The sequence below is a fragment of the Echinops telfairi genome, unplaced genomic scaffold (genome assembly GCF_000313985.2).
Source record: "Echinops telfairi isolate 266 unplaced genomic scaffold, ASM31398v2 ScPeMD7_31;HRSCAF=116, whole genome shotgun sequence".
In the NCBI taxonomy this organism is placed as follows: domain Eukaryota; kingdom Metazoa; phylum Chordata; class Mammalia; order Afrosoricida; family Tenrecidae; genus Echinops; species Echinops telfairi.
This window is the reverse complement of record NW_022103928.1, coordinates 28,229,977-28,245,250: the sequence shown is the minus strand read 5'-3', so window position 1 is coordinate 28,245,250 and position 15,274 is coordinate 28,229,977. Positions and strand designations below refer to the sequence as shown.

The window sequence follows — 15,274 nt, the reverse complement described above, 5'->3', positions numbered from 1 at the left end:
CCACCCCCTCTGCTGTGTCCCCCTGAACCATTGGTCTCGTTGTTTTCTTCTCCGTATTGTTTATCCCACCTATCTTATCTAGTTAGACATACAGAGATAATAATAAGCAGAAAAACAAGACAGATCAAAAGAAAATAAAGAAACAACACAACAACAACAAAAAGAAAAGCCTATAAATAGTTCCAAGTGTGCTTGTTGACCTTTAGGAATGTCTGATGGGATGCCACACTCTGGCCCCATCGTCTATTTTTTATATTCCTCCAGGGACTTCATTGGTTTACTCCCCTTGCTGCTCTGTTGCAAGCCCTTAGCGTTTTGCCTTGGTGTGGTGGGGTCAGATTGCACACAACTCCCACACTGTGACTCCAGCGTTGTTGCTTATAGCACTATAATCAGTGAGGGACATCATGTCTTGTAGTGGGGCTGGCCCTGTGGTCCTCCCTGTGCATTGGCTGCTCTGAGCAGGAATATCGTCCTTGGGGCTTGGTGGGCCAGGATGTGTTCCACTCTCTCTCCTTCCCTCTAGCAGCTCCTGTGTGCTCTGATCAGACACGCTCTTCTCCCTGAGCTGTAGCTTCAGGGCTGTCCTCTGAAGTGAATTCTTCTTGGGGGAGGGTGTGTGTCCATGTAGTTGGGATTGAGGCTGCCCCTAAAATGCAGTGAGGAATGCATGAAGCACATCGTCACATGGGAAAAACTGGAGGAAATTATGCTAAGCAAAGTAAGCCAAGCACAAAAGGACAAGTATAATACGAGTCCACAGACATAAGCTTAAAAATGCAAAAGAGGCATGGAGGAAAAGCTACTGTATACATACATTCCCAAAGTGAGGTCCAGGTACTATGGCAAGGGCCAGACCCAATCCAGGGATATATATGGCAGCCAACTGAAAAGGGGGGGGGAGAAAGAAAGAAGACATGGGTAGCGGGGAGCAGGGCACTAACCCACCCAAGGGCAGGGTGTTGTTTATATCTCCACAGGAGAGGGAGAGAGGGACCAGACCGCAACCCAGTGCACCAAGATGTGAATGCACCATAACGGCATGAAGCAGGGAATCAATAGAGAGGTCTGTGGGGCCAGCCCCAATGGCAGTTTTTTTTTTCTTTGATTGGTTGTGCTTTGTTTGTTTACATTACGTATAATCTGTACATGTTGTCTTTGATCTTCACCAGAAAATGTTTCTAGTCCTCCTCCCTTTCGGCAAACAAAATTGTGTTATCTGCATATAGCAGGTTAACAATCCTTCCTCCAGTCCTGATGCTGTATTTTTCTTCATAGTGTTGAGCTTCTTCAATTATTTTCGTCAGAAATACGAAGGTAAATCTCACAAGGTTAAAAATCAGCCGTCAGCAATTCTGTACTCCTTGGGCATCCCTTTCCTTGTCTTTTCAGCTGCTCAGGGGCCCTGCATTCTTTGGTTCATGGGCCTCCTCCCTCTCCAAAGCCAGCAGGTTGCATCTTTTCTCTTATGGATTGTGTATCCTTCTGCTACTCTTTCATAAGGACGCTACTGTTTTCATTAGGCTACTCTGATGAACCAAGATAATCTGCTCATCTCAAAATTAACTTCTACAAATTCCCATCTGCCATATAAGGTAACATATTCACTGGTTCTGATGATTAGAACACGGGTATCTTTGTGCGGGCTATAATTATCCTGACCATCATCATCTTTAATATTTAAAAAATTAACTTATTTCTCATTATGTAATCCTTTGCCTTTGACTCTTCCAAAAAAACAGCTTGAAGCATTTCCCCCAAACCCTGAAGGTTTCTCTTTGCCCTGGTTTTCTATCCCACAGGGTTTGTTACTTTTGTTCAGGTTGGGTGACATTTCCTGGGTAAACTGTAAACCAGTTATGATGATACTTTTTGTCTGGTTCTGGGGGGCAGCCTTTGCTGTGATTGGTATGCACTTTGTGGGGACTGGTCACTAGACTATGTAAATGAAGTATTTGCAGCATACCGTGTAAATGAATTGTCTGTGGTTTGGCCAATTTTTATGCCACCTCTGAGGGGTCATGCCTTGACACTTACAAGGAGTTGTGTATTCATGAGTAGGAGCCCTGGTGGTTTAGTGGTTACTCATTGAGCTGCCATCTGCAAAGTCAGCAGTTCAAAACCACCAGCAGCTCTTCGGGAGAAAAATGGGGCTTTCTACTCCCTTTACCAGATACAGTCTCAAAAACTCACAGGGGCAGTTCTACCCTGTCCTACAGGGTCACTATGAGTCAGCATTAACTCAGTGGCCAGGGGTTATCTTGTGTGTATGTGCAGCTGACCCCACAGAGATTTTTTTGAGGCAGGAAAAAGTAGAAAGAGGAGGCAAGGAAAAGTGATATTGAGAGAGCTGGACTGTGCTTCTTGATCCTAACACACAGCTGTTCACATGATCTGAGTTCTGTGTGGGCACCGGCACACAATTCACAAACCCGGCAGAGAAGTAGAAGATGCCATAGGAAGGATGTGTCTGTTGTCAGAATCGGTCATAGAGGTATGTCTGACCTCTACCTCAGAGGGATCAGCCTTCGCGGCTTGGCTTCCGACTTGCATTTTCCCCTTGAAGTCGGACCTGATTCTGATGCTGCTGCTCCAATGCTTACCACCATTTCACAACACTGCTTTATTTCTACTTGGAAACTGAGGCACAGAGAGGTTAAGTAACTTGCACAAGGTCACACACTCAGTAACTGTGAGGCAGCGATTCCAACCCGGGAAGTCTATTTTTGGCGTTTATGTTCCTATGAATTGGAATAAGTACCCTGTAGTGTTAGTATTACCTATGAGCACTGTAAGATGCCGCGGTGGCATTAGGTTAAGCATTATGCAGGTAAGGAGAGGTCAGCATTTTTAACTCATCAGGAGAAAGATGAGGAAGTGTGCTTCTGTTAAAAAAAATAGTAATACAGCCTCAGAAGCTCTGGGGCAAAGTTCTACACAGTCCTATGGGGCTGCACAAGTTTACATTGACTCAGTAATTGTTGCTCTCTTTTATACTACGACTCTGTAATCATCTGTATCTCCCGTGACTTTTGTGAACGTTAAATACATTAGCATATGAAGGGGTCAGAGAGGTCCAGGCATACATGGGGGTTCCTTAAATGGGATTCAGCTCCTAAGCCAAACCACTACTGTCAACTTGATTACAACTCACGAGGACTACTCACCTCACTACCACAGTCAAGTGGATTCCAACTCACACCGACCTTACAGGGCTGAATAAACTGCCCTGGCCTTTAAGGCTTTCCACGGTGTGTGTATTCTGGCCGCTGAGGTCCACCTTTCTCCCACAGAGCCCTGAGTTCTCTTGTGTATATGTGGCTGTGGATTGCCACCAGTGGGGCTAGTTGCTGGATCTTCGAATCACGTCTCCTTGCAGCGACCCTGCTAACGCTCTTCGCACGGTGAGGACGCCAACCTTCTCCGTGCCCTTCCCAAAATGGCGCCACGCCCGCTCTCCGCCCGATCCGCTCCACTCAAGATGGCGTCCGTGGAGCCGAACGCCAAGTGCTGCCCTTCTCAAAATGGCGCCCTTCCGCCCTCCTCTCGATGACCTTCCGCAGTCGACCTTCCCAAAATGGCGCCGGACACATCACGAGCCACGCCAAGACCCTCACAAGATGGCGCCAACAGGTCGCCTACGCATGACGTTCCAGGCCGACGTCAACAGGTACTTCCGGTTACGCGCTCCACGACCGGCCCGGAGCGCCGTGGAGCGTCTCCTCGCCCGGGACGCCCCAGCGGGACCATGGACCGGAGGAAAAAGCCTTTGGAAGTCACTGCCTCCTCGGTGAGGGCGCGCTGCGGGCTCTTCCCTCTCGCACTAGTCAGAACGCGGAGAGCAGACGGACGGGAGCGGGGCCCTGGCTTGGCTCAGACTGGGCACCTGCGCCAACTGCCTGGCAAGGCCGTGCCCGAGGCTTCGCCGCGCGGAGACGGACCGGGCTTAGGCTTCTCGACCTCGGGCTCGAGCGTGAACTTGATGGATTCGCCCCGCGGAGACGGACCCGGGTTCGGCTTCTCTAACCGGCCACAACTGGCCAGGCCTCCTGTCCGCCAGGAGCATGCCAGCCTTGCCTCCCCCCACAGTCAAGGAAGACCCTAACCTGAGCCTGCCCCTCTTGTTTAGTAGACATACTCCCCTCCAGGCCAGGAAACCGGGTCTTCAGAGTGTGCTTTGATCGCTAGAGATCTTGATTGGGTCCAGCATTCTGTACAAACCGCTGTGGGGTCTGTGCCGACACCTTATAGGACAAGGTAGACCTACCCTGTGGGTTCCCGAGCCTCTAAGTCTTCGTGGGGAAAGACAGCCTCGTCTTTCTCCCGTGGAGCAGCTGGTGGTGTCCGACTGCTGGCGTGGTAGCTAGCGCAACATGGGACTGTCGCACGCGGTGGTGGGTGCTCGTAAAATCCCCGCTGCACAGACGAAGACGTTGAGGTTCAGGGAGATGAAGTTGCCTTCGTCTGCATATATGCCGAATCCTTGGCAATACAAGGGGGCTGTGGCGCCATGGGTTAAGCCCCGGGCTGCTACCCTGGAGGTTGGTGCAAATCCACCAGCTTCTCTTGGGAGAGATGCTGCTGGCAGCTCCTGTAGAGTCCCAGTCCAGGAGACCATTTGGAGCAGTTCTCACCTGTCCTGTTGGGTGGCTGAGTCAGAGTAGACTTGATGGCAGTGAATTGGCAGTGAGTTTTGTTTTGTTTTTGTTTAGTGATAGTGAACTGAGTTCATTAAGGATGGTTGACTCAAAAGTTACTGCCTTTTCCATTACATTTTATCAAAGGTTTATTTGATACGAACTTAAAGCAACTGCAGTGTTAGGATGCAAACGGGCTATAATGGAAATCATCTACTTGTTCAATAAAAATTAGTACTGGTTATGTTTGCATGAGGATTAGGAATCAGAAAGGGACAAACATTAAAGTCATCCTAACCGGTTACAATTACTACTAATCGTAATAGAAGTGCCATCTGGGTATAACTAACTTTCTGAGCATCTTTAAAAATTTCAAACTAGTTTTAGATTAAGAGACTGTGTGGACGATTGAGGTGGGTAAGAAGTCTTAGATAAAAGGGCAAAGATTTTTCATTGACTTAAAAATATTTTAGAATACTAGGTACTGAATTGAAACGACTCCCTTCATTCTTAAAATCTCTGCTAAGGCTACTTACAAATGGACTTTTACCAAAAATAGAAGTCATCGAAGTGAGCCATTTTGATTGCCTTAAAAATCAGTTAGCTCTGCATAGTCCTTTTAAATAACAGATTTACAAATGCCCATGCTTAAATGCAGTTTTACTTGGACCCTTTTAAAAGGATTCCCCACAAACTGTTATATCTTCTTTTGCCAAGCAAAAGTGGTGGCTGAGATAGCTGAAGGTTCAAAACCAAACAAGAAATTCAAACTCACTGCCATTGAGTTGATTCAAATTCATTGAGACCCTGTAGGACTGGGTAGACTGCTCCTGTGGATTTCTGAGACTGTAACTCACTGTGGGGATAGGACGCTTTATTTTGCTCCTGCAGAGGGGTTGGTGGTTTCGAATTGCTGACCTTGTGGTTAGCAGCCCAATGCATGACCCACTATGCCACCAGGGCTCCTTAGTCTTCAAAAATAAGAGAGAGAAGGAAGGCCAAGGGCATGGAGCAGCTAAGTGAATACCCCTACGTAACCCTGTGCTGTCATAAAAACTCTCAACTGCCATCAAGTCAAAGCCAGCTCATCGTGAGAACTGCCCCTGTGGGTTTCCAAGACTAACTATGTGGCTGCTGGGTTCCAACTGCTGACCATTCACTTTCCAGCCCTACACATCACCACTGGGCCAAATGGATACAATTTTTTTTTTTAAACCTGTGCCATCCAGTACAAAGCCAAACCAAGTGGTCTCCAATTCCAGCTGCTACAAATGCGTGTCCCCTTCACCGTCCACACTCCAGACTGCTGTTGGGCAAGGGGAAAGGATATAATGAAGACATTACAATAACGTAGACAATCACTCTTTACAGTTAAGTTAATGCTTTTGTTTTTGTATTGATTTTATTCTAGCTAGTGGATCTTAAAGCTGAACTCTTTCGAAAACAAGAAGAATTCAAACAAGAAAAACTTCTAAAAGATTCTGGAGTTTCAGGAAAACCAAAATCAACGAATAAGGTAAAAATAAGATCTGATCATCTCCATGGATGGTTGCTGTGAGACAATTTTACCACATTTAAGAGTTCTGAAAGTGTCCAGAGTGCCCACTCCATAAATATACTACAGAAAATTCCCTGCTTTGTATTTTGAACATCTTCATGAGCTAGTTTAAATTTTAAAAGTGAAATAAGTTTGACTTGAAAATGTATTTTTCTGCTTCTGTAGCACTTGTTATAGAAATGTATATCTGTTTCATGAGGAGAGTATTATCTGGTGACATAGGTATTATCTGTCCAAACAGATAAACTATGAAATGATACAGGAATATATATGTAGGTGAAAGCACTACATTTTTTAAGAGTTACAAATGGTTTTCAAATTTTAATGGTCATAGTATCTGCTATTTATATTACTAGTCTCCGGCAGTAGATACATTTTCATTAGAATTGAAATTGTAATCATTCAGGAGAAAAAACATGGCAGTTGTGTAAAGTCTTGTTGTCTCCCTGCAGTCGTACGGTGTATTGTTACTTTGTTTTCGTTTATTCTGGTGTACAAGTAGAGGTTGTTTGCAATCACGTGGTGGCTCTGTCTCGTCTTTCTAAATTATTCCCCAGAAACCAAATATCTGGAGCAAACAGAATGCGGGCGTTTCAAATCGAGCTGAGAAGGACGCTGAGCAGAAGCTGGAGGAACAGAAGACGTTAGACAAAGCGAGGTAAAGCTAAGCTCTGATACACGGAGCATGACCCTGCTGAGGCTATCCAAGCAATTCCACTTTGAAATCAAAGTTTCAAATTTTACCTTTTTTGGTTGAGTTAATTTGTAGCATTCTTCTAGCCAAATACTCATTGTTATAATTTGCAAATGAGTCTGTAGCTTTGTGAGCAGGACAGCTATAACCTCAGTTTGAAAGGTGAGCAAGAACCCCACTTTTCACCTTTGTTAGGTGGTAAGATTGTCAGCCAATGTTTAAGAGGTGTGGGATAGTCAGGCTGGGTGGTATGACAGCATTTCAAAACAAATTTTTTTCCTATTTTTAAAAATTTTTTACCAATAGAATAATTAAAGAAGTGTACAAAGAACATTCTGGTACTCTTCATTTAAATTCGCGAGTTAATGTCTTGTACATTGTGCCTCCACTCTCCTCCAGCCCCCACTCTAAGTCCCCCAATCCCCAGCCCGTGCTCCATGATCGTGTTTCAGAGCTATTTGAAAGTAAGTTGCAAGCATCGTGGTACATTACTTCTAAATATTAAAGAATATAATTTTAAGGACAAAGACCGTCTACTTAACCACACTACTGCTGTTGTACCCATGAACTATAACTTATAAAATGGTATTATGTATTATACAGCCATATTCCGATTTTCCCCAATGTCTGAGCACATTAATGCCTTTATAGCTTGTAAAGAATTAATCTAGAGGTCAGTCACTGATTACAATTGCATGTAGCTGACATATCTCTCTCTCACTCACTGCCATCCAGTCGTTTCCTACTCGTAGTAACCCTATAGGACAGTAGAACTGCCCTTGTGAGTTTCCAAGACTAAGAGTGGCTGATGGTGTTGAACTGCTGACCCTTAGGACTATAGCCCAACTCTTAACCACTACACCACCAAGGCTCCTACTTGTGTTTTTGTCTCTAGCTTTCATCTCGCATAGTCCCTTTGCTGCTCTTTCTTTCTTGTTACAATATTGACTGATACACCATGTGGTGGCCACAGGTGTCTTCGCGTGGTGGAGCTGTGATCCTCTCTGGCAGGGCATGGCCTGTTGTTGTGGTCCTTTGTCAGGATGGGTCTCTTGGGAGATGGAAGCAATTAGGGGATGGGACAGCCTTACAAAGAGTACCAGTAGTTAGACTGTTTCTAATACTTGTCTTTATTGTCTTCTAGGGAGAAATTGGAAGAAAAAGCTAAGTTATATGAGAAAATGACTAAAGGAGACTTTATAGGTACATATAATTCTGTATTTGTACGTGTATACTTTCTGCTATTCATAGCCCTGCTGCTATTGTGCTATGTGCTGGGGCAGACAAACAAGAATCGGGAGGAATTTGGAAACTCAAGTGCATTACTTTACATGGCAGCAGAGAAACAAACTGTGCATTGATATACCCATTTCCCAGTGGGTATATCAGGCAGGGTGTTAGGTGCCACGAGGTGCAGCCTCTGCCCTGGAGACAGGTGTTACCAGGTGGAGTGACACTGAGCAAAGCAGAGTTGGGAAGTAAAGTTTAAATGGGGCACAGTCATACACGATTACAGCCATTCTCTGTTTCTTAAGAAGGACAACGAGGAGTAATTATGCTTGTGTCACTGTGCTATGGCTATACGAGGGGGAACCTCCAAAATACTGGAAAAAACCTCCCCTGGCAGAGCTTTCGTAGTACCCACTTTTCCCACTAGGCATCGAGATCCTTGCTGAGTCAGTGCACCCAGCAGTGTCACCTGGGTAAGTTCTCTGGTCACAATGAATTTGTTTGTAAAAGTAGTTTAGCTCAAACCTCCTTTTTTGTGATGGCAGATTTAAGAGAACAGGATGCAGCTGTGAAATTTTGTTTCCTGCTCAGAAAAAATTCCCCAGAAGCTGTTGTAAGGTTGAACACAGCTTACAAGGACAGCACTATGGGAAAAACTCAAGTGGGGTTCACTGATTAGAATTCAAATGACTTCTGTTACGGCGGCCCTTAAAACATTTCCCATACCACAGACACAGAGTTCAGGTGAGATAACACAGCCCAGTGATTAAAGAGGTGTGTTACCGGTGGGCACGGGGTTTCCTAAATGTCATCATGCAGGGATGGGAGCTGCAGCGCTGCTTCTGTTTCACACACTGGCCCTGGTGGGTCTCTGTGGTGTCTTAGAACCGTGTTCTGGAGCAGTACCGCTCACTCCCAGATCATGTTGGGAAAGCAGCAGAAAACTTGAGGAGACGTTTAAAGGTCATTTGGTGGCAGATACTTCAGTAGGTACAGCATCGCTGTCAAGGGCGCTGGGCGGCTGTGAGCCTTTGTAAGTGTTCCAGGAGGGGTGGGCGTACCGTCCAGTGAACTGTCTGCGGTGGTGGAACAGCAGGGATGATGGGTGAGACGGTTTTGTGCTAACACCATACCTGCTTGCCTTTTAAAGGTCAAGACTAAACGTTGATTTTTTTTATGCCCTAGATGAAGAAGTGGAAGACATGTACCTTGTGGATTTCACACAGAAGATCATAGACAAGCGCAGGGAAATAGACGCATGTGGTGCAAATAGTGGTTCTAGGAAGGAGGAAGCACGGGAGGATGACGAAGAAACCCTTTCTGACAGAGACATACCTCCTCCCCAAGACCCCAGTGAAGAATGGTTTGTGATATTTCGCAGTGACATTTTATTAACTTGCACAAGGGAGCTTCAAAAGTTCATGGGAAAATGAAATGAAAAGATCCCGGAATTCCCCATGAGCTCTTTGAGCCTCTAGCAGTTGCTTGTGTGTGCACGCTTGTCGATTTCTGAGGGTGCGGTCGTGCAGCTGTTGTTGCGTGATCTCTTCTCTTTCGAGAAGATTGGATTCGGGTGAGTCCAATGGTGACCAGGTTCCTGCGATGTCCCAGGCACGAGGACGAGTAGAGATTCCATTCTCACACCACTGTTCTACATCTCTCCTGACAGATGTGCTCAGCAGTGTGGTCACCCAAGTTGTTGAAGGCTTTCATGGCCCGTGCTCCTGCCCTCCCCTGGCCTTTAGACTGGATAGTTTTGGGGAGGAGCTCTGCTTCCAGTCAAAAGACGTTGACCGTCCGTACGGAAGTCTTCTGACTGTGACACTGCCTGGCCGTGTGGCATAAGCATGTGCACCTCAGGACGGGACAGCTGTACCTCCTTTCTACTGCCGGAGTGACCGTGTAGCCTGCACCAGGTTTTCACGTGTCCGGCTCAGTTTCCTCCTCTGTAAAATTGATCATACTGCCCAGCTCCAGTGCTGATTAGCCTCAAATCCCCTTCAGAAAACCCTCAGGATATTATCTGCGGATATAAGCAGGCCTTTAATAAACCTTAGTCCTTAGAAAGTTAATCCAGAATGTGACCTCTGGGTGGGTGAATGATCGAAGAGACCAAGCAAGTCCTTCCCTTGCAGAGAGACCAGTGTATCAGTAAGTAGAGATGAGACTCAACATTCCACGATCACGATTTTTCCCTATTTATGATTTTGCTAAGGAACCTTGGTGGGGTTGGCAGGCAAACAGTTAAAGACTAACAGCAAGGTCGTTAGTTCAAACCCACCAGCTGCCCCTTGCGAAGAAGAGAAGCTGTCTGCGCCAATAAAGACCTAAAGCCTTAGGAGCCCTGTGTAGGTGACTGTGAGTCAGAACCAACTTGATGGCAGTAGGCTGTTGTTTGCGTCTTTTTGGGTGTCAGGCATTGTCGAGGAGCCCTGTTATGGAGAACGTCGGTCGACATGCTTTAAAATGACTCGAGATCCGATGCTGTGCAGATTCCCTAGGAACGCTCCTGCCTGGCCACTCTCCCGAGGGGAGAGCCTGCCCATCTTCCCATCAAGGCTCAACTGTCTCTGTGGGAATATTTGTTGGGAATGTCACAGAACTATCTGTAGAATTCTTAGACCTTTGACCTGGAGAGCAGGTATTTTCCAAGCACTCCAGGGACAAGCTCTTTAGCTCTTCCTGGGGTAAGACAGGTGTCATAAGCTGTCTGAGAATAACTACCTTCTAACCCTTGTGGTATGACTAGCTGATGCCATCTGGGACAAGGTATGTGACTGCATGCTATCTGAAACCCAAAACCCCCTTACAGTCTCTTCCACCAGTACCCTTGGGATTGGGTGATGTCTCCCTAACCTGTACCCTGGTGGTGGTTGTTGCCCTTAGGTGCTGTCGAGGCTGTTCCTACTTGTAGCGATCCTGTGCACAGTTGAACTTTACCCTGCCCAGTCCTGCGCCGCCCTCATAATCGTTCCTATGTTTGAGCCCATTGTCGCAGTGACTGTATCAGACCATCTGGGCCTTCCTGTTTTTCGCTGCCCCTCTACTTTGCCAAGCATGTCCTTCTTCAAGGACTGGTCTCTCCTGGCAACAGATCCAAATACTGGAGACTAAGTCTCCCCATCCTTGCCTCTAAGGAGCATTCTGGCTCTACTTCCACCAACACAGATTTGTGGGTTCTTTCGGCAGACAGTTCCAATATTCTTTGCCAGCACCATAATTCAAATGCACCAATTTTGCTTTGGTCTTCTATGTGTAATGTCCAACTTTCACATGCATTGGTGGCAGTTGAAATGCCCTGGTGTGAGTCAGGGCCGTTGGTCCTCAGAGTCACCTCTTTGCTTTCAACATCACAGCAGATTTAGCCAATGGAATGTCATTTGATCTCTTGACTGCTGCTTCCATGAGCGTTGATTGTGGATCCCAGCAAGGTGAACTCCTTGACCACTTTTCTCTGCTTATAATGATGTTACCTGGTGGCCCAGTTGTGGGGATTTTTGTTTTCTTTACATTTGAGGAGTAGTCTATATTGTAATCCTTAATCTTCAGCAAGTGCTTCAAATCCTCACTTTCCGCAATCATGGTTGTGTTATCTGCATGTTGCAGGTTATTAGTAAGCCTTCCTCCAATCCCGATGCCACACTTCCAACTTCTCTGATTATTTGCTCAGTATGCAAATTGAATTTAAGTATGGTGAGAAGATAGAACCCTGGCACATTTTTCCGACATCAAGAACACCATCCACGAAGAAAGCAAAGGTCCTTTAAAAAACGGGAAAGAAAGAAAGGGTTGCTGGGACTCTGACTTGCTCCTCCCTGTAGGGCAGGGAGGTCCAGGGGAAGAACTGGCGAAGTGCAAAAGCTGAATAGCTCAGGGAGACACAGCCATTCTTACAATGAAGGTACCCTGGTACCTGGTGAGTTAATGCACTCACTACTCCTTTGGGCCTGACCTTTTCTTTCTGACACATACCCTGCCTTGTTACCAGAAAGCAGGTGAGGCAAACCTTGGATGGTTCCTGGAGAGTGTTGGTGAGTGCTTCAGCAGTGGGAGGAGCCCAGCCCTCTGTGGGACTGGCAGCACCTCAGACACTTCCTGGAGTTGCTCAGTGGGTGGTTGTTGATTACATCTCGCTATTGCTGACTGCAGTCTTGTTGTGATCTGTCTGTTTTGGAAGCCTGCTCCCCAAACAGAATAGCCTATAATTACTTTTCATAGCGGAAATCTCATCTTCCAAATGTGTAGTGTTTTTTTTTTTAATTTTGCTTATTAATGCCTGCATGATTTCAAGCAATTTGTCAGTGATCTGAGTCGTGTGCGGGGCAATTGGAGGTGCTGCATGCCTCCATATGGTGAAGGAAGACGCACTGCAAGCAGTTTCTGACTGAGTTTTGTTTTTAAATTGCGCTTCAGAATTGTAACTGCTTGTAAAATGCTGTTGGTAGTTAAGATCCAGGTGGTGAGAAAGCTTTCCACAAAAATACTGTCAATCATTAAGCAGACCATCTGGCTAGATGGTTTGCTTCCCCCATTCATTTCAAAAAAGGATTCTTTCTGCACTTGGCGCTTAATTTTGGACTGTAGTAGTAGATTCTCAGACACTGAGACAATTGAACTCTGTGTGTTTAACTGGAATCAAGCTGCCAACAAGAGAAAAGCCCCCGGCATGGGACTGAGCTCGAATTGGCCCTTTGGCTCAGACATATTGGCCACCTACAGTATGGTCAGCACGCTGGTAAAGGCTGTCGGAGATTCCGTACCATGGTTTCAACCACTGGTTCTCAACCTTCCTAATGCCACGACCCTTTCATACAGTTCCTCATGTGGTGGTGACCCCACCAACCATAAAATTATTTCCTTTTCTATTTCATCACTGTTACGTTGCTACTGTTATGAATTGGGCAATCCCTCTGAAAGGGTTCGACTCCTAAAGGAGTCCTGACCCACAGGTTGAGAACCACTGGTTTAAACAATCAAAAGTCTATTGCATCATAATGCAAATCTTTTCCATGAAGTCTGCCCTTATTTTCTGTTGTGAAGGGAAGTGCTTTGTTTTGCCTTGATGTCTAATTGGGCAAAGGTCTGAAATGAGCACTAGAGCGGCCACTGTTATATGCTTCTATGGCATTGGCTGTGTAACTTGATTTTCTCTTAGTTACAAAATGCCCTCAAAATTCTATGACTTAATTGCAGTATTAAATTAAAATGGCAATGGGAGGAGTGGGGGGCCAGCCCCCACCGCTAATCACAGGTTCAGTGATACTACTTCTGGGTTCAGTAATGCACAATTGTACAGTTGAGATATATAAGTATTATAGTAAAATCATTGAGAGCATGAGAGATATTACAATAATGCAGTCAGACACATTACATGGTAGCATTGCTCACCTCAGCCCAGCTTGGTGGTCCACCTGGAGAGAAGGGGAAGGGAAGGAGGGCAAGGGAACAAGGGAGAGGGGAGAGACCAGCAAGGAGAGATCAGGGGGGAGTCAGAGAGCTCTATATTGCTGACTCATGGCCTATATACCTTTTGGGGGCATGCCAGCCCACTAATCACAGGAAGGGGTTACACTATAGGTAACAGTAATGAGAGGGTGGTCTAGGGGGTGGCCTGTGGGTCTTCATAGGAACCATTATCAGTAGGGTGAAAATTCCGCCTACAGGAGCCTGTCCATTGTCCCCAGAGGCAGGGAGCAGGCCCATCCCTGTGGAGGGATGAGACAGCAGTCTGGCAACTGATTGCCCTCGGGAGGGAATGCCTGCACATCTGACCGCCCCCCACACTTAATAATGAAAAATATGCAATTTGATATAATTTAGTGGGAGAAATGAGAAGTCAGATTTGGGAAGGCTAAGGACTTCAGCAAGTTAAGAATCTGGAGTAAAGCGGAATAAGCTTATTAAAGATGCTGATAAAATGCTCTGAATTGTCTGGCCATATTAAAGAAAGACCTGTGATATTGCAGCAAAGGTGTTTGTGGTGATCTGTCTTTGAGATCGGAGCCACGTATGATGAATTATTTTCTACAGTTTCTGGAACTCACGGTGTACAACGGGCACAGTAAGTTCATTGTCTGTCGACTGAATTTCAAAAGCAAGCTCTGCTCGTGGTGGTGATGGCGCAGGTTGAGGGCTCTTGGTAGGAAAGACGTCTGTGTTCATTCTTCACCATGCCCCAGTGCACGGACCCCTCACATCTGCCCACTCTCATTTCAGGGTGGACTATGTAGATTCCTTAGGACGATCCCGGCGCTGTATGAAAAAGGATTTGCCACATCTGCTGGAGATGGATAAAAATCTTCAGGGGAGACTGTAAGTATGTGATGATCTGAGTTTTGTCCAGTTCTGAAATACAGGCAGAGGGATTGCTTTGTAGGGGACATTGGGCAATGAGGCATCTTTGCCTGGACGAGAATTGGGGATTCAAACACACACACACTCATGCATTCTTCATCCTTGGGGACACACAGATGTCCATTAGCAGGAAAGTGATGGGTGCTCCACACTGTGCAGCTAGTGAAAGGAAACCGTGTGAATTGTAGCTGTTCCTTTAGAAGGGCGCTCACAGCCTGGAAACATAACAGGAGAGAAACAAACAGAGCCCAAAGCAAACCTCCCCCAAACCCATGTGGAGAAAGGGGTCTAAGAATGTACCCTTGGTTGCTCTATAAGCAAGCAAGGGCAGAGAAGTAGGTTTTATTATGTAATAATGTTCCTTGTGAGTTTTTCTGTATGCATTTTTGTTTGCTGTTTTTTTTTGTTTGTTTTTTTTTGTTTTTTAGGTAAGGCTTTTATAACTAGATTACACACACACACACACACACACACACACACACACACACACACACCTTTTTAGGGCATAAGAATAAGAGCCCTGGTAGCATAGTGGCTACGGGTTGGGCTACCAACTGCCAGGATCAGCAGTTGGAAACCACCAGCCACTCCGGGAGAAAGATGAGGCTTGCTGCCCCGTAGAGAGTTACAGGCCTGGAAACTTGGGGCTTGATCAAGGAAAGGTAAAAATTCACTGCGTGTATCCATTTTCGAGTAGTATTCGCACCAGAATCATTGTGTAGGAATTAACCTATATCATATAGTATTACTTGTTCATGATCTAATTCACTGCATTTTAGCATTGATTTTTCATTGCTGTTG

At 45.9% G+C, this 15,274-nt stretch overlaps 1 protein-coding gene across 1 annotated transcript in view; it reads left to right on the top strand.

Moving 5' to 3' along the window:
* Positions 1-3,696: 3,696 nt before the first annotated feature.
* CCDC174 (coiled-coil domain containing 174) overlaps positions 3,697-15,274 on the top strand; it is a 16,367-nt gene continuing 4,789 nt past the window's right edge. Inside the window, exons 1-6 of the mRNA XM_045290133.1 lie at positions 3,697-3,790; positions 6,049-6,153; positions 6,753-6,853; positions 8,034-8,092; positions 9,305-9,482; positions 14,336-14,431. Coding sequence (XP_045146068.1) covers positions 3,749-3,790; positions 6,049-6,153; positions 6,753-6,853; positions 8,034-8,092; positions 9,305-9,482; positions 14,336-14,431 — 581 coding nt within the window. The 5' untranslated portion in view covers positions 3,697-3,748. The remainder of the gene's footprint in view (positions 3,791-6,048; positions 6,154-6,752; positions 6,854-8,033; positions 8,093-9,304; positions 9,483-14,335; positions 14,432-15,274) is intronic.